The 24,312-nt window shown below is 43.4% G+C and overlaps 2 protein-coding genes across 3 annotated transcripts in view; one reads left to right on the forward strand and one right to left on the reverse strand.

Moving 5' to 3' along the window:
* Positions 1–3,195: 3,195 nt before the first annotated feature.
* On the reverse strand, positions 3,196–11,309 carry FKBP14 (FKBP prolyl isomerase 14). Its single transcript, XM_059465833.1, has 4 exons — positions 11,024–11,309; positions 8,119–8,270; positions 5,301–5,428; positions 3,196–3,982 (listed from the first exon to the last, which is right to left on the reverse strand). Exons 1-4 carry the CDS (start codon positions 11,230–11,232, stop codon positions 3,824–3,826), a joined length of 648 nt encoding a protein of 215 aa, XP_059321816.1. The 5' UTR covers positions 11,233–11,309; the 3' UTR covers positions 3,196–3,823.
* A 530-nt stretch (positions 11,310–11,839) lies between these two features.
* The window catches only part of PLEKHA8 (pleckstrin homology domain containing A8), a 31,303-nt gene continuing 18,830 nt past the window's right edge, over positions 11,840–24,312 (forward strand). Inside the window, exons 1-3 of one of the 2 annotated variants that reach the window (XM_059465821.1) lie at positions 11,840–11,966; positions 21,831–21,947; positions 22,709–22,864. In XM_059465821.1, the coding sequence (XP_059321804.1) occupies positions 11,927–11,966; positions 21,831–21,947; positions 22,709–22,864 (313 nt within the window). In that variant the 5' untranslated portion in view covers positions 11,840–11,926. The remainder of the gene's footprint in view (positions 11,967–21,830; positions 21,948–22,708; positions 22,865–24,312) is intronic. The other variant, XM_059465812.1, reaches the window with a different exon arrangement.

The raw sequence follows: 24,312 nt of genomic DNA on the forward strand, positions 1-24,312 counted from the left end.
TAACTTAGGCACTCGGACATTATTGAGTGGTGGACTTGGCAGTGCTGGGTTAACAGTTGGATTGGATGATCTTAAGGGTCTCTTCGAACATAAATGATTCTATAATTCTATGACGTAAGTTACTGAAAAGACTTAAGATCAAATAAAGTGATTCATTCTGTTTGCCTTGTCAGTTTATCTCAAAAAAAGAAAACTTTAAAAAACATTTCAGACTAAAGCACCATTCCTGAAGGTTTGCCAAAAGCTTTCTGTGTCACTGCATTGCTTATCAAGAATTTTCAAATAAAATGTGCTCTGAAGGCTGCTCCTGTACCTACAGAAGGCAGCAACTCCCACTGTAATTGTTAGGTACTGACTGTGAATGACAGGCTGCACTTCTAAAAATCATCACCATATATTTTCCAAAATAACCACAAACCAACAAGAAATGTTTGAAGAAGGCTATAGGATGCAGAAGGAAAGTGCTCTGTTTTGAACGCTCTCCACTTTTTCAAGTGCCATGTTTTACAGATATGCAGTGAGGGTTTGTTTCTCCAGGACAGATACACCTCACACTTCACACACAAGCCACCAAAATGTTCCTGAGTGTCACTGAAGTTCCAATACTCCTCCCCACTTCAGGGGACAGGCAGCTGCCTGCCTCTGGTGTCGTGCAGATTGCTGGCTGGCACCTGCTGGCACTGCAGCAGTTTGTTCTGTGGATTAACAAGCAAATGCAATTGAGATTAAAACAGGCAGTGCTATTTCTACCTAAGAAAGCCTTTCATCTTCACAGGAGGACTTTTAATGGTAGCAAATGATAATCGAGTTGAAGTGACTTCTCAAATCTGCTGCTGAATCTGCACTTAAAAAAAACCCAAACATTTTCAGTTCAATTTCAGAATTTAACACAGCTTTAAAAAAATTGCTAAGAAAAAACATACTTTCATTTGGCATAAACCTACATGCAACACCAAATAAGGCATCTTGGTCTTGCAGCTTTAACACTCTACTGGCATTAACAAATAACTGTATGTTCACTGAAAGTTATTTTTATGAAATGTTTTAAAAATCCAAGCAGAAGATTATGCCTATGTACATTTCACAGCAGTCACTGACTATAAACTCCTATTTAATACAAAAGAAACAACTGGCCCTTACTGGAGTCACATATTGGCATCCCATTACTTAATCTTAACTGCAGCCATGATATTTTCTGAAAAATCCTTTCCTTAGGATTTTTTCTCCTGAGAAGCTGAGTGGCCTCAGGAACAAAATGTAAACATTGATTATCTGCTGCTGTGGAATGCAACAGGTGGATCTGTGATTGGTCTCATGTGGTTGTTTCTAATTAATGGCCAATCACAGTCCAGCTGTCTGGCCTGTCTTGGTCAGTCACAAGCCTTTGTTATCATTCCTTTTCTATTCTTAGCTAGCTTTCTGATGAAATCCTTTCTTCTATTCTTTTAGTATAGTTTTAATATAATATATATCCTAAAATAATAAATCAAGTCTTCTGAAACATGGAGTCAACATTCTTGTCTCTTCCCTCATCCTGGGACCCCTACGAACACCGTCACACTTTTAATATATTAGGTCAGTAACATGGGCAAATTTTATTCCATTCTTTTATGCTTTCATTCCCCAGCCAGATGTTTTGAGAACATTGTAAACACTGCAAACAATGATCTAAAACCCTCTCACACCAAATGAAAGCTTCAGTTCTGCTCTTCCCAGCAGCACACACACAATTTCCCCTTCAGTTGGTTGGGTACCTCCCCACATCTAGGCAAGACTGGCTTAAAGACCAACTTCACATCCTGTTATACTCCTTTGGACTAGGCTATAATTGTCTGAGTTCCCTACACAGTCAACAAAGACTCTGTTTGGGAAGGCAGCTATCTCAACGCAAGATAAATACACGTGCAGTGAGCTGCCCCAGGTGCCCAGTGCTCCAGTGACTGCAGGGGAAATCAACACAGCCAGCACAGAACATGCAACCTGCCTTGGGCAAACCGGTCAGGCAAGCTTGATTTTTTGTGAGTGATGAGAAAAAAAACATCAATAGACAGAACCATGAGCAGTAAGAACCGCTAAATAGGTAGTGACTATTCATGATTTCTTCACAATAAAAGAATAAGGGCAGGAAATGAGCCTAAAACAGAAGGGAAACATTTTCCTACGCTATTTTACTGAAACTCACAGCATTAGAAGTAAAAGTTTTATTGGGGTCAAGAAAAGCAGATGGCATCACTCAGGAAAGAGACCTAAGGTTACTGAAAACAAAATACATGGTTGCAATTCCTATCTCTTAGAACATCACCCACAAAATGTCAGATGCTGGAAGAAAACCAAAACAGCATCCCAGCACTGCATAACCCTCGCCACTATTGACAGGTCTCTGCACACCCCTCTGCACCTGAGCTCAGTTCAATGAAGCAGTCCTCTAGTCCCCAGTTGCACACTAGATGGCAGGGGAACATCTAACACACCTACAGCACTGAGAGCCTGGAATGCAGTCTGCAGTAGTTAAGGGTTAGTGCAATGCAGCAATCTCACTTTCATACAACTGGATTTGTTTTACATCCTTACATAGCTTTGGGCAATGATTTCCAGGTGCAATGCTGTGTTCATAGACCCATAGGTTAGTGATGTCAGGATAAATTCTGTCCCTGAGATTCCTTGCCCTCTCATTTAAGAAACCATGGACAATTGTACAATATCTGTTCTCCAGAAAGATCTTTCAACTCCAATTTTGTGTTTGAAGTCCTAATGATCTCCACCTCTGTAAAGATACAGCACCATAACACTTACCTTAACACCTTTTTTTTTCCAAAAATTCACTTTTTAATTGAAAATTCAAATTACTTGTGAAAAATGCTGCAAAGGGGCAATGAAACAAGTTCTGCTGCTTACATAGCTGCAGACAAGTCCATAGAAACTGTTTTTCAGACCATACTGACCTTCCTGTCAGTAAACTCTCTCTTCTGCAGAGGAAAAAACTTCAGACGTGTAACATTCTGCTCAAGAGCCCCCTCAAACTGTGAGAGAAAGGTATGAGCTTTTCTGATGAATACCAAGTCTGAGTTTCAAAACATGTCTGTACATAAAGGACAGCACCTCTGCACTGCAGCACAACTTGCTGCTTTCCAAATTACAGATGTTTCCTAGAATGTTGCTGGCAGTAGAAGTGAAAGTCTGACATTTAACTCCTGCTTTCTTCAGAAAATTTAATGAAAAATGCAGACAATTATTGGCATGGGTGGTAACACTTTCCCTTTAGAAGGGCAAAATCAGCACATGATAATCATTCCTCTCATTCAGCTTTGTATCAGTTTCTCAGCCATACAGAGACGCTGATGCCTTCTACTACATCTTTTGAAAATCTGCAGGAAAAAAACCAAAGGTCAGCAAACTGCTTTTTAAGCAGTGACACTCAAGAAGGAAGGTCAAGTAATTAAACCACAGACTACAAGTAATATGTAAGGTAGCTGCTGAAAGTGATCTTGGCACACAAATCACAGAAAGTCACTGAACTGGATTTTGATTTTCATAATGAATGATAAATGGAAAGTTTGTTTCATTTCTGAAAAATAATTTAATACAAAACTTTAAAAACACTGATGTGCAAGTCTTCGCTGTGTAAGAGGAGGAACATTTTCACACTTTAAAACAGTTTAAAACATTTGTACATAACGAACAGAAATTCTCTTTTATATAAACAAAGTGTTTCTTTGCCAACAGCAATTGTCAATTCCAAAGCACAGAATTAAGATGACAGGAGAACCAGACAGTCTAAGTCACTGCTATTTGTGTCCAAAAAAGTTATGCCACTCTTTTCTTTCTACAGCTCATCATGCTTGTACGTGAATTCCCTTGCAGATATAAACCCGTCACTGTCTTCATCCTCCTTATCAAATATGTCTTCAACCAAAGCATCATGCTGGGTGTCATTTACCACTGCTCCATGCTTTTCAAATTCTTTCTTCAAGTAAATTTTCACCTGTTAGACAAAAGGTGAGAATGAATATTTTCAGAGCTATGAAAGAATTGATTTCTGCAGCATAACAGAGGGATGCTATGCTCAGGATGGTGGTATTAGATAACAGATTCCTCCCCTCCTGTGCCACTGCCAGAATAATACTTGTCTGACTCTGCAGTCTCTTTGAATGAAGGGTCTTTAGTGACAGAAGTCACAGTAAAACTAGCAAAGCTGTTGCCATACCTTTATGGTATCTGACTCAAAAAATGAGTCAGGACTGCCTGTCTTCTGATGTCTTGATGTCTATACATTAAAGTAAAAATAGCTGGGCAGAAGTTATCAGCTACCAATTGGTCAGAGACAGCTTGTCCACATTCCAGCACCCTGACAACCCAGTACATGTAAACAGCCACTCCAGATATATACTCCACAATCTCAGTGTTTGCTGCTCCAATGGGAAATACATTAAAAGATTTCTAGGTATCTCAACATTTTTAAGGATGCAAGGATTTTTTAAGGAATTTAAACTCAAGGCAGGTTTTAAACATACCATTGGAACACTGACTTACATTAAGCCAGACAGTTATGGTAAGCAGCATTTTCAACAATAAGTTGAAAACTTAAATAAATAAACTTAAAACTTAATAAGTTTTTAAGGTTCTACTATGGAGATCCCAAGTGTTCTGAATCACAGAGCCTTCTACAAAAATTGTGATACCAACATAATCATCTGTTAAACAGATACCACTTGTATAAGAAGCATGGGCCATGTTTCAGGTCTGTTTTAGTCACTTCAGTCTCTGGGATTTGTTAGGGCTAATGTTTATATTCCTAATATGCAGACATTACACACACAGACACTGTCTGATACATACAAATTATTAATTAGCCTTCTGAGTCTGGTAAACTGGTACCAGACCCAAATCAAGAACAACTCAGTGGCTTATACTAGCTTCTCGTGGATCACTTCCTGAAAAAGCAGAAGTTTGGAAATGAGAGGCAAACAGATGGTGAATAATGCTGAATACATGTCCTTCACAACAAAATAGGAGTGCCCTGCAGCAGAAGAGATCCCAGTTTATTAATAAATCAGCAATTAAATCCAAAAAGCCCTGAAGTCTGGTTTTTTTTTTAAGATGCTTTACTTTATCCAAGTCTTCCACAAGCGTGCAGCACACGAGTCACATGTCTATCCTCAGCTTACCAAGGCTCCTTTTGAACCTCTAATCCAGAATTTTCACTAGGATGCAAGGCTCAGAGCAGTGTAGCATAGATGTGCATTCTTTTCCACTCTCTCATGCTGATAGATTTGCTCACAAGAGAAGGATAACCCACTCACCTCTTGCTTGGATAGTTTCCAATCATCATTAAGATCCATCTCTTGGAATGACTCATGAGACCTTGGTCCATTTCTTATTTCTAGAAGGTCAATGTTGAAAATCAATGTGCTCTCAGGTGGAATTTTTCCTGCCCAAAATGGAGAAAAGTTGAAACCAACTATATATTCAATGCCATACAAAGGCCACACGCATCAGAGCAATGTTCAGCAAGCCCAGTCATTTCAAAGCATCCTGCAGTTTGAACCAGTAAGGACAAGTATCTGAAACAGTGATGACACAACCATGTCAGCCTGTAGCCTGGATTCTGAGCAGCCCCTACAGGATAAATGCAACTTTAGATGCAGCTGTTTTGTTGGGGAGTAGTAGGTGCTGATGCAAGCTCTTATTCAGCAATTAGCATCACAAGTTTATCAAACAATGATCTTGAATCTTTTTTCTTTCATGGCCAGAGCCAGATAAACTGGAAAACAGTAAAGGAGACTGCACAGTCAGACAGACTACAGCCAAGACTAACTACAGGGCAGCAGGAAGGGGAGAATTTAGCCCTCTGGATATCCCAACAGTCCCCAGATTCCTCTCTACTGCCAGCTGATACCTTGTATCTGCTATTCTGCCACTGGAAAAGCTCTATTGCAGAAGAAGGCCAGGGAGGATGTTGGTCTCCCACAGCAGTCTCTGGACTCAGGGCACAAAGCACCAAGCTATTTCCAAACACACAGCAGAAACCAAGTACCCAGACCTGATCACAAGAGCTGTGTTACCACAACATCATTTCTGATGTAGGAGAACAGACTGGTAACTTCCTAACAGTGCCACAGAGCACTCCCCATGCCACCACACCTCAAGGATATCAGTTCATCAGGCACTGGCTTTGACAGAGATGTGATATGCCCTCATGCTGATGGCCAAATCTACTGTCGAAGACCTTTTAGCACATCACTTTGCTCCTTTATACAGAGACAGGTTGAACAGCATCAAATATATCCCTATATTGGACAGCAGCCCCCCAAAAATTATTTCTGTGCCTTGAGAAGACAGGGAAAAATAATCCACATCTACCACTTTGGAGCTATGGTGTTAAATACACCCTGAACTGCAGCAACAAACAGGCTTGAAGATTTCTGGGATGAAAAAATGTGCAGAATCTTCTAGAAATACAGGACACAGTGCCCTGTTTAGGGTTTGAAACACAGGTAATTTTTTGAGTGTTACAGAAAAAGGCATCTGACTCAAATGATGAGTCAGAAAGCAACCAAGGTGGGAGGCTAGTGAAATTATGTGCATTTGAAGGAAAGTATGAAGAAAATGAAATAATTCTGTCTTCAAGGGTACCACTTGAAAACAGCAACATAATAATGCTCAAATACTTCAGTCTTCCTAAAGCAAGTAATTTCTTACAGCAGTTAGCAGTGTTTAGCTGTTTAACCTTCTTGCACTAAACACAGAGGTGATGTTTGCAAGTCTTTGAAGAACAACTACAGTGCTTTACATATTAATCAAACAATTAGGCCTGTGATGACTACATGAGCACTGCAGCATTTCACATCTTTTTGTGGAAAAATTTACAGCTGAGCTCTGCATAAAGACTGAATGACAAACACAAAGTTCCCTAGAAACATGATTACTTCTAATACTGTATCTTGAACCATAAACCAGGGCTTCTAGAAAAATGTGTGTTGAACGGGTACATTTAATAAAGGAGAGTATGAAGTGCGCTGTAGGTATGAATAGTACCTGGCATGAGGTAATGTGGAGCCCTAAGCCTGTGTGCAGCCTACTGGCCATAAGACACAGACACACAAACAAGTCCTCATTCCCAAAACAGTCTCATAGTGATGGGAGAGAACAGCAGCAGGATGGACTGTATGCTCCTACACACTCATCCTTCCTGGTTTGGAACCTTCCACTACCTTAGGTCATTTGTTGCAACTCTTGTCATTACATAAATACTCATAATAGCTGCTAAAAAAAGTTAACTAAAACAAATCCCATAAAGCAGAAAGAGAACCATTCAAGCTGTCACTTGCTTTACTGCATATTCCAAATCTGGCCCTCCTGTTAAAGGAATCTGGAAATATTTGAAAGGAAAAGCCCCAAACAGCCTCAGTAGTAGAGAGGTTGAGATGTTTGTATCTGTCTGCACAGCAGTCAGCGCACTTTCAGTAGGTGACAACATGACTGCCTATGCACACCTTACTGTGGATAACAGGGACCACTGCCCAAACTGAAAATAGCTGTAAGAGAGAAAGAATTAATGTCCCATTATGGAGAAATAAACAGTGACTTCTTACGGTATCATCTAAGAACTGGTTGGGCAGCAGTACAGGGAGTTTCTTAGGGTTCTAAAAGAAACCTGAAAGCAGGAATGAGTCTTGCAAATGCACATTCATGAAGCATTACCACAAAACCAGATCCAACAGCCAAAAAGCCAACTGTTACCTAAGCAACCACCTCCACTTGACTGTAAAAGAAGAGAGAAAAAAAACAAACTACAAAACAAAAATAAAAAGCAGGGCACTGAGCTTCTGCTGTGCTTCTGTTGGGCACAGCACTAACAGAAAAGACACTCAGAACATACAGCACAGCAACCACCATCAGTTTCTGGGTTTTTTCCCTCTGCATTCACAACACAGCCACTTAATGGATATTACTGCAGGAAACAAATTTATGAGAAAGAGCACTTGACTCCCTCAGTTTTTCTTCTTTAACAGAATCAACCTGGAAAGCTTGAAAGCTTGCTAACCTCTTAGGCAAGAATAACAGTAAAATACAGGGATTAGAAACAATTAGAGCAAGGGGAGTGCTTCAATGTTTTACCTTTCCCTTCTTTTCCATAAGCAAGGGCTGGTGGAATGGTCAGCTTCCGTTTCTCTCCCACACACATGTCCTTCAGCCCTCTGTCCCAGCCCTTGAGAGCTTCCCTGATGCCAAGTGTAAACCACATAGGCTGACCATTGTTGTGCTTGTGACTGGAAAAGAAAGGAATAAAACACTTCCTATTTAAACATCAAGTTCCACAAAGGGCCGATGGAACATGCTCATAATATAGATGTACAGTTAAAAACGTAGCACCACTCAGCACCTTGACACCTCCTAAATGAAAGACCTACACTTGCAAAAATCTTTAAAACTTATGTTTTGCATGACAAGGTTTCTTGTGAAGTGGAAAGAAATAAAACAACTTTTACCTTGTGTGTTTATGACAACACTAACCAATACAGATCTCTACCTCCACTTCCCTGACCACTTCCACTTGGAAACTGATTGGACTAGAAAAGGCATTTTCTTAAAAATCTACAGTCAAGGCCATTGTAAACAGCAAATCACAGACCAGCATGGTCATCACAGCAACATACATTTTAACATGCTCAGAAGCATCAGCCTCCTTTCTCTCAAAAGAAGCCATTGGGGAAAATAAAAAAAACCAACAAAGCAACTACATAACAGTCTAGAAAAAACAGAAACAACTGCATGCAAAACATTCAACTTTAGATTTGGGACACAAGATCTTTTTTTTATTTAACCAGATGGTACAACCCGGACTACTTTCACTCTACTAACAGACAAGTAATTTGAAAGCTCTATTTACTAGTCATGCAGGAGAAGTGTTTAAGAAGAAAACAGAACACTTACAGAAGTTAGTCAGCAGCAAAAACTTTAGTGTGTCACTAGAAGTCCTTTTAAAGAGGCAGGTTAACTACAAGAGAAAATTAGTGAGATTTTAGTTGAATCGTCTGCAAGAGCATCAACATGCAAAATTGTCTTCTTTCTTTTCTTTTTTTTCATATACAAAAGTAGCCTTCAGACAGCCGGCAGAGACTCGAATATTTTGCTGTCTGCCACTATTAACACTTCGTTGATGTTTTACAGGACATCCAGCATTAGCAAGTCGTTGCAGGCTCTTAGCAGACTCCCTCGAATTCCTGGCTCTTCCTCCTATTTGCATTTCTGTGGCTCTGGCACGTTGACTTGTCTGGTCGGGGGCAGGTAAAGAATAATGAAAAGCTGCGATTGTGCTGCCGCTAGTGGAAGGACACATGTAACTTGGTTTTATTTTTTAACTAATAGCTTGCTTTAGAAACCCAACAGAAATTTATGTGTAGCACAAGACCTATGAAACCGCTGAGATCACATACCAAACCTGCACCTAAATCACAGAATCATAGAATGGTTTGACTGGAAGGGACCTTAAAGATCACCCGGTTCCAGCCCCCTGTGCCACGGGCACACCCTCAACCAGACCAGGTTCTCATGGCCCCATCCAGCCTGGCCTTGAACACCTCCAGGAATGGGCTGTCGGCAACTTCCCTGGGCAGCCTGCCCCAGTGTCCCACCATCCTCAGAGTAAAAAACTTCTTTCTAATAACCTGATCTAAACCTGCTCTCTCTAAGTTTGAAGCCGTCCTCCCCCTTGTTCTGTCACTACATGCCCTTGCAAAAAGTCTCTCTCCATCTTTATTCAGGTAGTGGAAAGCCACAATTAGGTCACCTCAAAGCCTCTTTTCCAGGCTGAACAGTGTCAGGTCTCTCAGCCTTTCCACACAGGAGAGGTGCTCCAAGCATAACATCCCCATTTTTTAAGAAATGCCACATAGCTGTACTTCCTACAGACTGACCAAAAAAAAATTGCTAAGGAAGATTTATTTTATAACCGTGGGAAAGAAAATTTGCCTTGCTGTTGGTGTTCGTCTTGTACAGCATTGTGAGACACTGCTTCACACCAAACCTGCTGAGAACAGGTAGCAGTGGGAGCGACCCCAATGACAAGTTTATGCAGTGTTATTTGAGCTCTTTTATCCCAAAACAAATAAGTCATTCATGCATCGCTTTTGGGCATTTGGGGAGGGAGGAGCAAAAAAACGAACCAAACAAAAAGTCACTTTCCCCCTGACAAAATGCTCCTCACAGAAAGCTATTCGCAGATGGATTGTGGAGCCCTGTGAGAGGCCTGGATTCAGGAAAGCATGGCCAGAAGAGATCACTTATATTAAAATAAATAAATAAATATGTATATATGCATATGTGTGTGTATATACACACACACACACATATATATATATACACGCATAAAGGTGCAAGTCTAGAGAAGCTGCACCAAGATTGTTGGAGGGATGGAGCAGCACCTCTCCTATGAGGAAGGGCTGAAAGAACTGACCTAATTGTACCTTTCCAGTACCTCAAAGGAGCCTAGAAGAAAGACGGAGAAAGACAAATTTTACAAGAGCGTTTAGTGACAAGACAAGGGATGACGACTTTAAAGTGAGAGCAGGCTCAGATTAGATATTCGAAAGAAGTTCTTTACTGTGAGGGTGGTAAGCCACTGGAACAGGCTGCCCAGGGAAGCTGCTGGCAGCCCATTCCTGGGGGTGTTCAAGGCCAGGCTGGACGGGGCTCTGAGCAACCTGGGCAGCGCTCAAAGGCGCCTCGGCTGGGGCTGCTCCGAGCAACTTGATCCAGTGAAGGCTCAAGGAATCTTTAAGGTCACGTCCAGCTGTAGGCATTCTATATATTTACGCACAAAAATATACATATACACATATATACACATATACATATACACGTACATACACACACACATATATATATACACTATATATATACACATACTATCTATACATATATATATACTATATATATATATATACACACTATATATATATATATATTTCCCCACGCAAGCTCAGCCAGCAGCTCGCTGGGAGAAGACGCGCCTCTCACTTACGTCGAGTGAAACATGGATCCGTCCCTCTCCAAGAAGCCCTCGTAGTGAACCAGCATCAAGTCCCCCCACTTGGTGCGCCGGTGGCAGAGGAAAGGCTTGTGCAGCACCTCCACCTTCACGTCGGGCGCGGGGGGGATCAGCGCCGCGCCCGCGCTGCCCAGCGCCGCGCACAGCAGGGCGGAGCCGAGCAGCAGCAGCCCCGCCGCCATCGCCGCCGCCTCGCTGCTCTCACCGCGCCGCCATCCCGCGCCCCGAGCGCGGCCGCTCCGTCCGACGTGGCAGCGGCGCGCACCGCTGCCAGCCCCGGCTCCCGACGGCCCGGCACGGGCGCCGCGCTCGCTGATTGGCTCTCCGCAGGGCGAGCTCAGGAGGAGCCGCCGCCCATTGGGGTGCGTCCCTGTCCGTCTCTCAGGCCATCCAATCGGCAGCCCCGAACAGCCGAGGGGGGGTGGGCGGGCCGGGCACTCCGGGAGCGCCGGCGAGCGGGGCAGCCCCGCGGAGCGCGCGCACAATAGAGCCGGCCGCTGCCGGCCGTTGATTGGGCGGCGGCCGCAGCCAGGGCGCGTTCCGATTGGCCGCGGGAGGCCACCTGCTCTGGGCATTCCGCGCCTGCCCCCCGCGCCCGCCTCTCACTCCCGCCGGTCACGCGGGCCGCGATTCACAGCGCGGGTTGCGCTGCCGTAGCGCCGCGAGGCCGTGCAGTGGCTGCGCGGCTGCGGCGCTCCCTGCGCTGAGAGCGTGGCAGAGGCGGCGGTAGGGGGCGGGCGCGGCGCGGGCCGGGCGGGGCGCGCGCCCCCCCGCGATGGCGCTGTGTGGCGGCGGCGCGGCGGAGCGCGGGCGGCGGTGGGCGGTGTGACCCCGCCGGGGGGCGGCCGCGCTGCATGGGGCCGGGGGCCGGCCGGCATGGAGGGGGTCCTGTACAAGTGGACCAACTACCTGAGCGGTGAGTGTCTGCCAGCGCTCAGCCTTTGCGGGACGGGCGCCGTCATCTTCTCGTATGTGTATTTATACAAGCACATTCACGTATGTATTCACTGTGCTTGCTGGGTGCGGGTCAGCGCTGCCCCTTGGCCCCGCCGTACAGGGGAGCAGCCCCGGCGCTGCCTTAGTGTCACTGCCCGGCGTTTATCCCGGTGCCAGCGCCCGTCCGGGGCCGTGGGTTGGGGTTTGGGGTTTGGGCAGTGGGATGCTCTGGGTCACAGCTCCAGCAGCTAACTTCCCCGTTCTCCACACACCCCCGTGCAACTTCTACCGCGGCGACTTGGGGCATTCCCAGAGCTGGGAGAAAAACGTGTTGCCATTCAGTCCCACCTGGGGGATTCGGATAAGAAGGCATGCAGAAAATCTAAAAGACAAGAAAAAAGGTGGAGGGGGGTTGTCCGGCTAGTTCTAGGCCCAGATTTTAATTTTTCGGGTGTTCCCGTGCCACGGAAGGCTTGTTTGTCATGGCAGGTTGGAAGCAGCCGTGTGTGGCCAGGGTTTGCTCGGCAGAGGTTGAAGGTGGTGGGGTCAGAACACCCCGTGTTCCCATGGGATGTCACCTTCGAGTCAGCTGGGGCAGAGGTGTGTGGTTTGGGGCTGTGGATGGGGTCTTGCCAGGTGCAAACCTCTGGGTGGTTTGTGGGAACAGTTTGGGAACTTGAAGGTCAGAGAGAAGTAAGCACGACCACGCTGCCATTGCCAGGTGCGAGTGCTGCTCAGCCGTGTGTGTGTACAGGGAGAGTGTGTGTGCAGGGGCTGCCGCCTTGCTGTACTTTCTCCCGAGAGGCTGGAACAGCTGCAGCGCTCTGGCTAGCTGCGAAAGTGGAGGAAATCAAAATTAAACAAAGAAAAAGCTGGAGCACAAGCGAGTGTTGAATTCATGTGGCACGAATGGGGGGGCAGCAGTGGTGCACGAGGCTGGATTTATTGCTGTGCTGGAAGATTGCTGTGACATTTCCCCTTTAGGCAATAGGTGTTCTGAGATGAGAATCAAAATTTGTCAGGTCTCAGTGAACAGACGTGGATTTTTTTCTTTTGTTGTTAATTATTTGTGAATGCTCTTGAATTATGAAGTGGCAGTAGGAGCAGCCATGCTTGCCTCTTTCATGTGAATTGCAGAACTGTGGTAGTGATGTTAGTCCTTTCCCCATACTAACACCACCTATGGTTCAGCTGATCGAAAGTTTTACATGTTTTTCTTTGCATTGCTGAGATGCTGGGGTGTTTCTGGAACCCTTGTGCTTGGTTTCATTCCATGAGACCTGGGAATGTGTGTCTGTGGGAAACAATGCATGTTGTAGATAACTGACTGGCATTTGACATTTTAGTGCCTGAGTGTGCCTGTGGTAGGATCAGCTGGTCTTCTGTTTTGATGGCAAGATGAAGACTAAGAAGTATGCTATTTTCATCAAAATTAAGTTTTCTTTTGCTAGCCACGTTGATAAGCACTTCCAGTCAAATGACCCTTCATGAAGAAGGATGATGCTTTGCAAACCTCAGTCAAGTGAATGCAGACTGAAGGAAACTTTTCCTTGCATATGTAAGACTTGTAATGGCTGAAAACCAGGGGAGGTTTTGCTGTCAACACAGAGAAAATCTGTGATGGAAATTGAAGCATCCTTCTAATTTCTTGGTTGAAACTTGACTCTTCCAGTAAGTGTCATGGTCAAGGTCACTCTCTGCCTTTTGCTAGGTAGTAGAAGTCCCATGATGTGTTTGAGAACAGTAAATTTACTGTTCTGCAAGCTGTCTGTACATGTTAGTGCTTTCTTTTGCTGCAAAATGAAGACTTCCTGCCCTGAAGCCATTAAGTTACAAATTTATGCAGGGATGCAAAAAAAAAAAAAAAATTTCATTCTGGAATGTGGCAATCATTGTAGCAATAACAAAGAGCTGGAGAGACAGGAAAGCCTCCTTTTGGGGATTATGGGAAGTAAGAAGGTTCAACAGGTCATCCAGAACAGTATTTCTGCCAGTATTCTGCCCCCAGTATGCTTTTCCTGTTGCTCAAGGTTGATGAATCAGATGCAGTAGAGTGTAAATGATGCATGCAAAAAGTGGGGAAACTGTGTGTCATCCTTCTGTGTTGGTGTGTGCCTGTGCTAATAACACGCTGCTGATGTACCTCAGAATGAGGAGGACCCCTCAGTCAGAGAAGAGATAGAACAAACATAAAACTGTAGAAAAGAACTGCTTTTCCTTCTTGCTGTGAGAGAGGAGCTGATTCGAGTTTGTTGGTAATTGAGTCTTTTCTGGGAATTTTGATTTCGTAATGTCTTATGTCATTGCCATCATGAGAGGTCAAGTCCACATCAGCCCATTTCCTCCCAGCTCTTGGGCCCAGAGCTAGATCTGTGTTGCAAATTACACAGTTATTGACAGCAGGAGCGTTTCAGAAATAGGAAACAAGTTTGGTTTTCTGTGGGCAAAGGGCAGAAAAAGCACACCATGATTGCTGCCAATTGAAAGACAGGTCAATTTGCCTTACTGCTTAAACAAGTTATCTTGTTTGTAATAAATGCACTTGTTTGCTTTATATAGATTAGAATAAATTAGATCAGTATTACCTGGTTTCTGCTTAGAGGTAGGGTTTTTCCTCTGGTGTTGATCCTGCACTCACATTGTGGTTTCTCTATGCGGGGTTTCCAGTGCTAACTCGGAAATCTCTTGAGTTTAGAAAACTGAGATTTTTTAGAGTTTTTCTGTCCCCTAATGCAATGGCCACCAGATAGTGATTTCTCAGTGTGTTACTTTTGTTTAAGTTCAAGTGAAGTTTGCCATCTTTAGATCAGATATACATTCACAAAGTTCTAGCCTATGAAAATCTGTTGGGATCTTGTGTTTGCGGTGTGTGTCTTTTGATTGCTCTTGTCTATGCTTCCCCCACTAAATTGGCTAAAACCTTAAGAGAGCAGGGAACTTTGCAAGCAGAATTATTGTCATATAAAGGGAGACAGCACTTTTTCTCTTGGGCAGATACATAATGCATCTGCAAACTGCAAATTATTAATCCTCAAAACCCAGAGCAGGGTGACTTAAATCATGCAGGCATGTAAGTTGGCCTCAGCTGAGCTTATAGTCAAAGCATGTAACATGATCTTAAAAAAATTCCTAGATTTCATCCTTTGCCAGAAGTCTCTATGTGATGTTGGCTTTGCTCGCTGGGGGCTGGGGATGGGTGTGTAACTGTTGTTTCAGTGCCTCTTGCTGTAGTAAGCAGCTGGAATGATAAAGTGTCACCGTGTGCCCTCCCTGTAGCTCCTGGGTCTGTTGTGCTGCCACTGCCTGCAGTCCTGGCTGAGCACAAGCCATTGTGGTGTGGGCAGCATCAAAGGCACATCCTGGCTGCAGTGTCACGGCCTGACTGATCTCCAGCTGGGGAGTGCTGCTGCCAGGATAGAGAAAGGACAGAGCAAAGCTGAACTGCACGTGAAGGTTGCTCTTGGCTGCTTGGAAACTGCCTCCCATGGGACTCTCTGAGTTTAACCTGCAGTGTGTGCTCTTTGCTGAGCATAACTTCTGGTTAATAAAATAAATTTATTTAGTCTTTGGAGTTTACCTTATAAAAGGCATTGATGATTTTTTTTCTCATCAGGTTTATAGAATGAGTAAGCTATTGCTGGGAAGCAGCATGGAGTTGGGGAATACCTCCCTTCAGTGGTGTGTGAGAACTTGTCACTTTTATTGATTTCTTTCTGCTGAAATTCAGTTCAGTTTAGGTCTTCAGTGCAGGCACACACCCTATCTGGAATGGCTGGCCACAGGCAGGATTGCTGCTAACTCTGGAAGAATGGTATGGATCAGCTCTTGGCTGTGGGGTTCAAAGGCAGCTTTGTCATCCCATGAGAATGACTAATTCCACTGGCTTGCCTGGTATTTGTTAGGTGCTCCATAAAATGGCTTTGATCACTTTCCTTTACAAGACTAAGCTTTTCCTGATATTTAGTCACTTTCTTATTTGTGGTGAGTAATTCTACCCCTAAGTAATTAATCTTCCTCAAGGCATGATAGACTCACCTTCATGCCATCGCCGCATACTTCAGATAGCTCTCCCATCTACCTGTATGTAATCATCCCCTCTCAGTTTATTGTTGTACTTTGGATTCTTTTCAGTTTATCCCAAGATAAACCAAGAGCCAACACCAAGCAGTATATTTCAGCTTTCACATAAGACTTTAAATTGCTCTTGTCTCTAATGATTAAGACTTCCTTAATAAACCTGGGGGTAGAGCTCCAGAAAATGAGAAAAAGCATTAGTTCTTGTATCTTGGATCTGGATGCACATGATATTGCTTAGAGCAAGTCTTTGTTTCGAGAGTTTAAGAAATCTGACCTCTTGGGATGAGATACACATATCCTCCCAGCTGATATCAAGCTCTGGAAATAAGCTCCTCTGTTTCCAGACGTAGAGGAATTAATCAAAAACTTCACACTTAGAAAAAGACTTGGTTCTAAAAAACCTCTTTTAATTTCCTCCTTCATTTTAGCCTCTGGGTATAGTCCAAGTTCTGATTGTATAAAATTAGAAGTCTGGTTTTTGTGGAGGTGGACCTAGGCAGCTGAGGTTTCTGTTGCCTTCAGGGCAATGGTCTGCCTTTGATTATTGGCTATGGCTGCTCTCGGGATCCAGGTGTTGGTTTAGATGAATGCCTGACTCTCAGCCAGTTCTGGCTGGATGAGACTTTTCATGCAGTATACTTCAGGGACTGATTAGTTAACTCTCTTTGGATTTTGCTTAGTTGTCTTTGTGTGATTTGACCTTTCTCATTATTTTTTTCCCTTTCCTTCTGTATTGCTTCATGCAGCAACCTTGCTTTTGTCCAGCCTTTTTGGGATTATGTAATGTGCTCACAGTAGAAAAGTTTGATGAGGCTGCAGGAATGGAAATCGGTGTCCCCTCTCTCCTCTGTGTTAGAGCAGTGCTGCAGAGCCTCCATTCCCTGCCAGGTATGCTGCAGTACTGGTGTTGCTGCATTCAGTCCCTCTGCACTGAAGTAAGTGATCGCAGGAAATGGCTGGGTAGGACAGAAACCAAAGGTGTGGTAGACTGCTGGTGAAGAGATACCATCATGTGGTATCTGTATGTGCTTACATAAATCCAGTGTGTTAACTTAGTCTGGCCTGATAACCACCCCAGGGGTCAGAGAGAGGAGCAGCTCCGTTGCTGAGGCTGGGAAACATAAACAGAGGAGGAAAACTCCCAGGAGCTTTGTATTACTTGAATTAGTGTCTGAGCAGAGGGCCTGTGTTATTGAACTTCTGCCTCCACCACGATCTCCTCTCTGCCCTTCGTCCTTTCACTGCATCCCCTTCAAAAATGCCTGACTGGTACATTGTGCTCTCTGTGCCCTGGCTGGGCGCTGCCATAAAATCGTTTGCAAACAAACCCAGTTGCCCTGTGATGACAGGATGCTCTTTCAGTGCTGCTGACATTGCCCTAACAGTTGTGATTGAAACAAAAATGGACTTCATGGAATCCCTGTGAGAAAAATCGTTTGGGAGAAGGTCATTGTATTAAAGCCTGTTCCAGCTGTTGCTTCCTTCACTTGAATCTCTAGTGTCCCTCAAGCAAGTGCTTTAAAAAGTGGTACCATTGTTAAGGTGCTAAATCTTTGAACTTCATTACCTTTAGGGGCTTTTTGTATTGATTCCTGCTGTTAATATGCACATAATCAGAGTAAAATTGCAGTATGGGTATTTCCAGAAGCTGCTCTCTAGGTGACAGGATAATAGCTCACAGAAGAGGCATAGATTGTTACACACTCTTGTCTGCCTTTCTGCTGTTCCTCGTGGATACACACTGGATTTTTATCCTGTCAAATTGTTCTGCTATAGAATTAAGGCTGCAAAATATGTTCTGGCACCTGGGATTGCCCTTCCCAAAATTCTGGGTAGCCTTAGGAGGCTGTATAGAAAAAGTAGGCACCAGTTTTGAGTGCAAAATGCTTATGTCAGGATAATATTTTACTTTTGTTCCTTGAATGGGAAAAAAAAGGGGAAGAGTGTGAAGTTTGATCTGTGTAAGATCCTTTCTTGCTAATTGCTTTTTCTGACTGCAAACCTGGTTGACTGACAGTGTCTTTGCCCTGCTAGAGCTGAGTTTCCAGCAGTTCTTGCCCAGCTATCAGTCACTGACACAGCTCTGGGCAGATGATATGGTGCTTTTGCCCTTGGGAGATAAAGCTGGAGATGGTGGGACAGTGAGCACATGGCACAGTTTACATGTGCTCAGGGTGGGATGAAACATGGATATGGCTCATTCTCACTGTGACATGGCTCTATCAGGGCAGCCACTCTGGAACTCCTTTGTGACCCTGCACAGAAAAACAGCAATCTGTCCTGCTATGCTACCTGTCACTAAGTCTTGGATCTTGCCCTTGTTATAAGCTGTAGGGAGGTGGTGGTGGCTTTGACTCCTCCTGTTAGACAGATGTTGTAACATGGAAAGTCCATCATTATCTCCTGTCTGCAGTTAAAGTCTGGATTAGGGTCAAGGAGTCCAAAGACTGTCTACAAAAGTTTTACAAAAACTTATTCTGCAGCTCAACAAATTAATAGGCCTGAAGTGCTACATAATTCTCATGGAAAGCAAGCAATAATAAAAACCTGGATGTCTGGGCTTTATGCATTTTAGAAATGCAGGTGGAAGTGGCGTCTCTTAATTGCAGCTTGTTTTCCAGGTCATCAATTTGACTTCTTGAGTATGTAATTCTCCCACGTGCCTTGGCTTTGTAGATGTCTGACATGATCTACGTGTCTTCAAATGTTGGTTTTGTTTTTCTTTTCTTCAGGCTTGGCACTTTGGAATGAATGCTGTCTGGAGTCTGAGTTGGATAACATTAAAGTTTGAATTATGTCCAAGTTTCAACTGTTATCAAGAAATGCCAAGTTTGCTCAGTGATAGCTACATCCAGATTTCCTAAAGTGTAATGATGGAAGTAGGCAGATCTTTCTTTCTGTGGAAACTTCTCGAGAAGTAGTGAATCCTTAGCAGGCACAGACTACTTAAATATCTGATTTTGTAGTGAACAATATCAAATCTTCAAGGTACTGCAGGCACTAACTGTTCCACACAGGAGTGCAATGTGTACTTTAACCAGTGCCTGTCGAGTCATCAGGAATATCTTCACTCTCTTCTATGGCTGAGACCTTAAGCTACTAATCACTTTTTATTGTGCTTTATTGGGGATTTTTTTTGTACATACCTTTCCCACCAAGGTCAATTTTTACTGTAAATGGTACTGTGCCTCTAAAATGAGATGTAGGAAGTACCAGCTGTATTTTTTCCTGCCTGTGCACCACCAGTATAGTGGACTTAAATTCTTCTCAAAGTTGTGATAATGCTGGCACCAGTAAGACCTTAAAAGGTTCAGCTTTACCTTTCTGCATCAGGTGAAATCTGAATACTCAGTTACAAAAATTGCAATATTCCCATGACAATTTATAGGAGGCAAATAACACTGAATAAACTCAAGACTTGTGTTATTTGAAGTGCCTAAGTATCTTTTTGTTGCTTTGGGGTTTTTTTTTGTTTTTTTTTTTTCTTGTTCCTCCATTCTTCACTTGTCTGCAGAAGTGAAGCTCCTGTAATTAAGGATTGTATCCCTGTGCAGTGCCCATGATTTGTCAGCCACATGCTATTTATAGCTGGTTGTTTAGGATAACCTTCCCATGGCTGCTGACTGTCAGTGAGTACCAGGTGGTTACTGCATCTTCTGACAGAACCTTGCTGTGAGGTTTTTAAAAATTATTTCCCTTTTACAAAAAAGTGGTTTTATTAGTGTAACAATTCTGTTCTGAAAAATCTATTGTCCTAGGCAAAAATTGTCTATCACAATCTTTTTAATATGTATCTAATAATTAAAGAACAACTGGCTCCTGCAAAGGAATACAGATAGTTGCTCTATTCCTCACAAAAAAAACCCCAAGACCCAGAACCAAAACAACCAACCAAATAAAAGTCTCAAAAAATATATTAATTCACAATATATTTTAACCAGCCTCCAAAGTGATGGAGGCAGAGTGATTTGTTGGCTAATTGATTGCACAGCCTTTGATAGATGGGGCACAGTTTGGTTGAGCATCAGCTGCAATTGTGAGCTGTAGGACCATGGCTGAAATGATTCATGAGCAGCAGCAGGAGCTCCAGACTGAATTAGAGGCTTGTATTGACTGTGGCACTGTGCATTATTTAAAGAATTGGTTCTGTGCCATTGAGTGTCTGAAGCAATTAACTGCTTCTCTCTGCTGAACAATCACTTCCATTTTTTGTGAATTCCCACATATCAGCAGTGACTTTCAGCATAGTTCCTTTATTTTGGAAGCAAGACAAATAGAAACCAGTCTTGCTGATTTTATTTTTTTTCCTCATTCTTATGATTTCCCCCCCTTCATATAAAGTAAAGAAGTGTTGAGAGTACTTTGGATTTTTGATATTTTTATCATCTTCTGGGAAATAATGGAAGAGATCTAGAAGGGAATGAAATATTATTTATGTTTAATTTGTTTTCCAGCCACCACACAGGGTTCAGCAATCTATAAACTGGGTTGGACTGAATGCAGTGGTATTGATTAAAAAAAAAAAAAAATGAAGAGCAGGGGGGTCAAGCCAGACCATACTCCTGCTGTTAGCCTGAGGCTTTAGGCCTTTCTAATCTTAAACTGTGTTGTGCTTGGCTTCAGCAGTTGTCTAAGGAACCAGTTTCTAGGTGGAAAGGAGCTGTCATTCCTCCAGTGTGGTACCAGTCCAAGCCCAGCCTCGACTCCTGCCGCACAGTTCTGGTTGGCAGAGCCCTGGTGCAGGGGACAGCAGAAGTGAAAATATCTGCCAAAATATCTAAGAGCCCATGTGGCCCACACAGTCTTGTCCAAGTGTTTTCTTCCAGAGATGGCTGTCTGGCACAATGTGGGAGTGTCAGAACCTCAGTCCATTGGACCTGGCCAGGGATGCTTGTTACAGCTCAGTAAATTAAAGCTGCTTTCCTCCAGTGACGTTGCTGCCTCATTTCTTCTTAAGTCAATGAGCTTGTAGCTTTTAATTAGACATAAATGGCAGCTGTCAGGTTGTGTTTGGTTTTATCTTTTCATACTACTGTAGTGCTTCCAAAAGTAGAAAAAAAGGATGATTTACTTCTAAAGTTGGGCAGCAGGGTGGGCAGAAGTGTACCCAGAACTACTGGTGTTGGTCTAGCCTTGTTTTGGTTTTTCTCTGGGAAGGTATCCAGAAGTGCAGGTCAGTAATTCAAGACTATGTTTTATGTGGGCAGAACAAGGAGTTTGAAGAGCTGCTGAAAACTGCTTCACTGAAAGATGGCATTCAGAATGTTCAGAAATCAACAGATCTGCCTCTGTTCGTCTGTTGGTTTTTAAGAGACTCTTACATGTTGTTATTCAAGATAACCTGGCTAGCCCTTCCTTCCAGGGAGGAGGACTTGGAAGGCAAGACAGCAGGGATGGCTTTTGGGAAGAGTGAAGAGGTAGGCTGAGGTGTGGTGGAAGGAACTGAGGGGTGCTGAACTGAGAAGGTGGTTTTGGAAGACAGAGTGAGTCAGTGATGCTGTGTTAGCAAAACTACTGAAAATGACGTAGTATCTCAAGATATGCTGCTGTGCTCCAGCTGTGTGCAGAATGGACATGTAGGTGCCATCAAGCAGGGGTTATGGTGTACAACATCCAAGTCTGTCCACAAATCTTAATACTTCAAAAGGGTTTGGTTTTCCAGGGGGACTGAGAATCTTTGGGGGCGTGTTTGCAGTAAGTCTCAAGTGAGAGAGATGGTGGAACTGCAGGGAGAGGCGTAACTGAGAAATGCAGTTTTGTTTTTCAGGCTGGCAACCTCGGTGGTTCCTTCTCTGTGGTGGCATCCTGTCCTATTATGACTCTCAGGAAGATGCCTGGAAGGGCTGTAAGGGAAGCATCCAAATGGCTGTTTGTGAAATTCAAGGTAACTAAGATACAGTAACACTCAGCTGCATTTAGAGTTTGTCTGATAATGTTGCATTCAAGATGAGATTTCAGGTGACAAGAGCTATTTGGCAGCTTGATTTCTCTGGTATGTATTTGCAGTAACTTGATGCTTCAGGTCTTTGATGCTGCTAAAAGATAAGATATATGGGAATATTAACTAGAAACCTCAGGTATTAATTCTCAGGGCAGGGATTTGGAGACTTTGTTTTTTTCTTAAAAATACACTCTATAAAAATACAGTTTTTATGTATAGTATTTTGAAAATGTTGAGTGAACTGCAAGTCTCTAATATTGTGGATATTTTACGTGCAGGTGGGTCACTGCTTTTCATGAGCTGTGGTCGAACATCACACGGCTTTAAATGACTCTTCATAAGCAGAGAGCTGAAGATAGGATGAATAATAAACTTCAGTATTGGGTCAGCTCAGTCATATTGCCACACTTTTGAGGTTCACTTAAGGGCTGGAAGCTTGAAAGAGAGGCTTGCCAGAAAAGGATGCCCTTTCCATAAAGACTCTCAGATTATACTGATCACAAAACTGTCTCTTACAGCTGTACACATGTGTGTCCTGTCCATTCTCTAACTCAGGAGAGAAGTCATAAAATGGCAGTGGGGGAAGTTGGGACCACAGATTTCTCCTCTTTCATTTCTGTTTCACCTGCCACCAGCACATCTGTTGGGATGTTCGGTTGGGCTGGGAAGGGCCAGGGGACTGGTCTGAAATCTGTTGCTTTCAGTTCATCCTGCAGATAACACACGAATGGACCTGATTATCCCAGGGGAGCAGTACTTCTATCTGAAGGCAAGAAATGCAGTTGAAAGGCAAAAGTGGCTGGTTGCACTTGGAACTGCCAAAGCCTGTCTGACTGACAGCAGGACACAAAAGGAAAAAGGCAAGAACACCTTTTTGCTAGCACATAATGTTTGCTTTATATTTCCCCATGCTTTGCCTAGTCCATGTGCTTACAACTTCAGTGTCCAGCCTGTGCTTCAGATCTTTGGTGCTGCTGAAAGCTAAGACACATGTGAATATTAACTAGAAATCTCAGGTATTAATTGTCAGGGCAGGGATTTGGAAACTTTGGGTTTTTGTTAAAATATGCTATATAAAAATAATTTGAGAACCATGTGCTGATGGGTTCTGTAAACACAGTGAGTAAATAATCCCTAGCTAGGAGTCACTGTGGTGCAAACTGTATGAGAATGTAATACCCCCACCTTGTACAGCTGCCTAAATATGATGACCCAGCCTGTCACACCAGTGTCTCTTCAGCTTTGGAGTTCCTCACATGTTTCCATGTTCTAATTGAGCTGTCTTCTGCACTTTGAGAATTGCTTCAGCAATTAAGAAAAGGTTTGCAGTGAGTTCCAGATCTGTTAGTAATCAGAAACTTAAATCTGATCATGGTCAGGCTGTGAAAATTAATTCACTTACCACTTTGCTTTCATCAGCAATGTCACTTCCCTCCCCCAATGAAAACCCCTCTTGCTTACAAGTGTGGCATCAGAGAACATTGTAAGACCTCATGCCTTATCCTTGTGTAACCTCAGCACGGTGACTGTACAGAAGATGGGAAAACAGCAAATTATTGATGTCCTGAGTAAATGCAGGGCATGGCAAGCACTTCCTTTCCCTGAGGTGAGGATTTGCTTCTCCTCTTAGCCTTATGTGTGTTATCTCCAGGCTTTGCATCTATTGGTTCAAACTGAGCCAGAACTGGGCAGAAGATGCTGCTGTAGAGTCCTTCACCAGATGGGATCTTATGTGCAGTGCCTAGAAGCAGAACAAAGTTGGATCTGTAAAGTGACATACAGTAGCACAGGGTGAACAGCTAGTAATGTATATACAGAACTAAACCATGTTAGTCTTACTGAGAGACAATTTATTTTATAATTCAGGGACTCTAATATCAAAAACATTACTTCTGAAACAATCTCAGAATGACTGTTAATCTTATCAGGATTAGTCTTCTGAGTTCTGCACTCTCTGTTTCTCAGAACGAGAAGCATATGGATACACTGGAGTGAGTCTAGCAAAGGGCTGCTAAGATGATTAAAGGAGATATCTAGTGAGAGAGCATAAAAAGATGAAGCCAGAGTCTTATCACTGAATGAACAAGAGAAGATCTGCATGAATTTTGATACAAACCACTCAATTGAAACATATGCAAAAATGCTCTTGTTGTGAAGACAAGGGAGCACTGAAAGGCTGCACAGAAGTTATTGTGTAGCCTCCATCCTTGGCACTGTTCAAAACCTGGCTAGACCTGAGTAATTTGCTCTGACTCTCCTTGAACAGGGGAGTAGGACTAGCTGGTCTCCAAAGGTGTCTTCCAATCTC

The sequence above is a fragment of the Ammospiza nelsoni genome, chromosome 1 (assembly GCF_027579445.1).
Source record: "Ammospiza nelsoni isolate bAmmNel1 chromosome 1, bAmmNel1.pri, whole genome shotgun sequence".
Lineage (NCBI taxonomy): Eukaryota > Metazoa > Chordata > Aves > Passeriformes > Passerellidae > Ammospiza > Ammospiza nelsoni.

Excerpts from the sequence above, each read along its gene's own strand:
- FKBP14 (XM_059465833.1), bottom strand. The coding sequence starts at position 11,232 with ATGGCGGCGGGGCTGCTGCTGCTCGGCTCCGCCCTGCTGTGCGCGGCG. Across the intron at positions 8,271-11,023 it reads GGATCCATGTTTCACTCGAC|TCACAAGCACAACAATGGTC; the intron begins GTAAGTGAGAGG and ends TTTCTTTTCCAG. Across the intron at positions 5,429-8,118 it reads TTATGGAAAAGAAGGGAAAG|GAAAAATTCCACCTGAGAGC; the intron begins GTAAAACATTGA and ends CATTTTGGGCAG.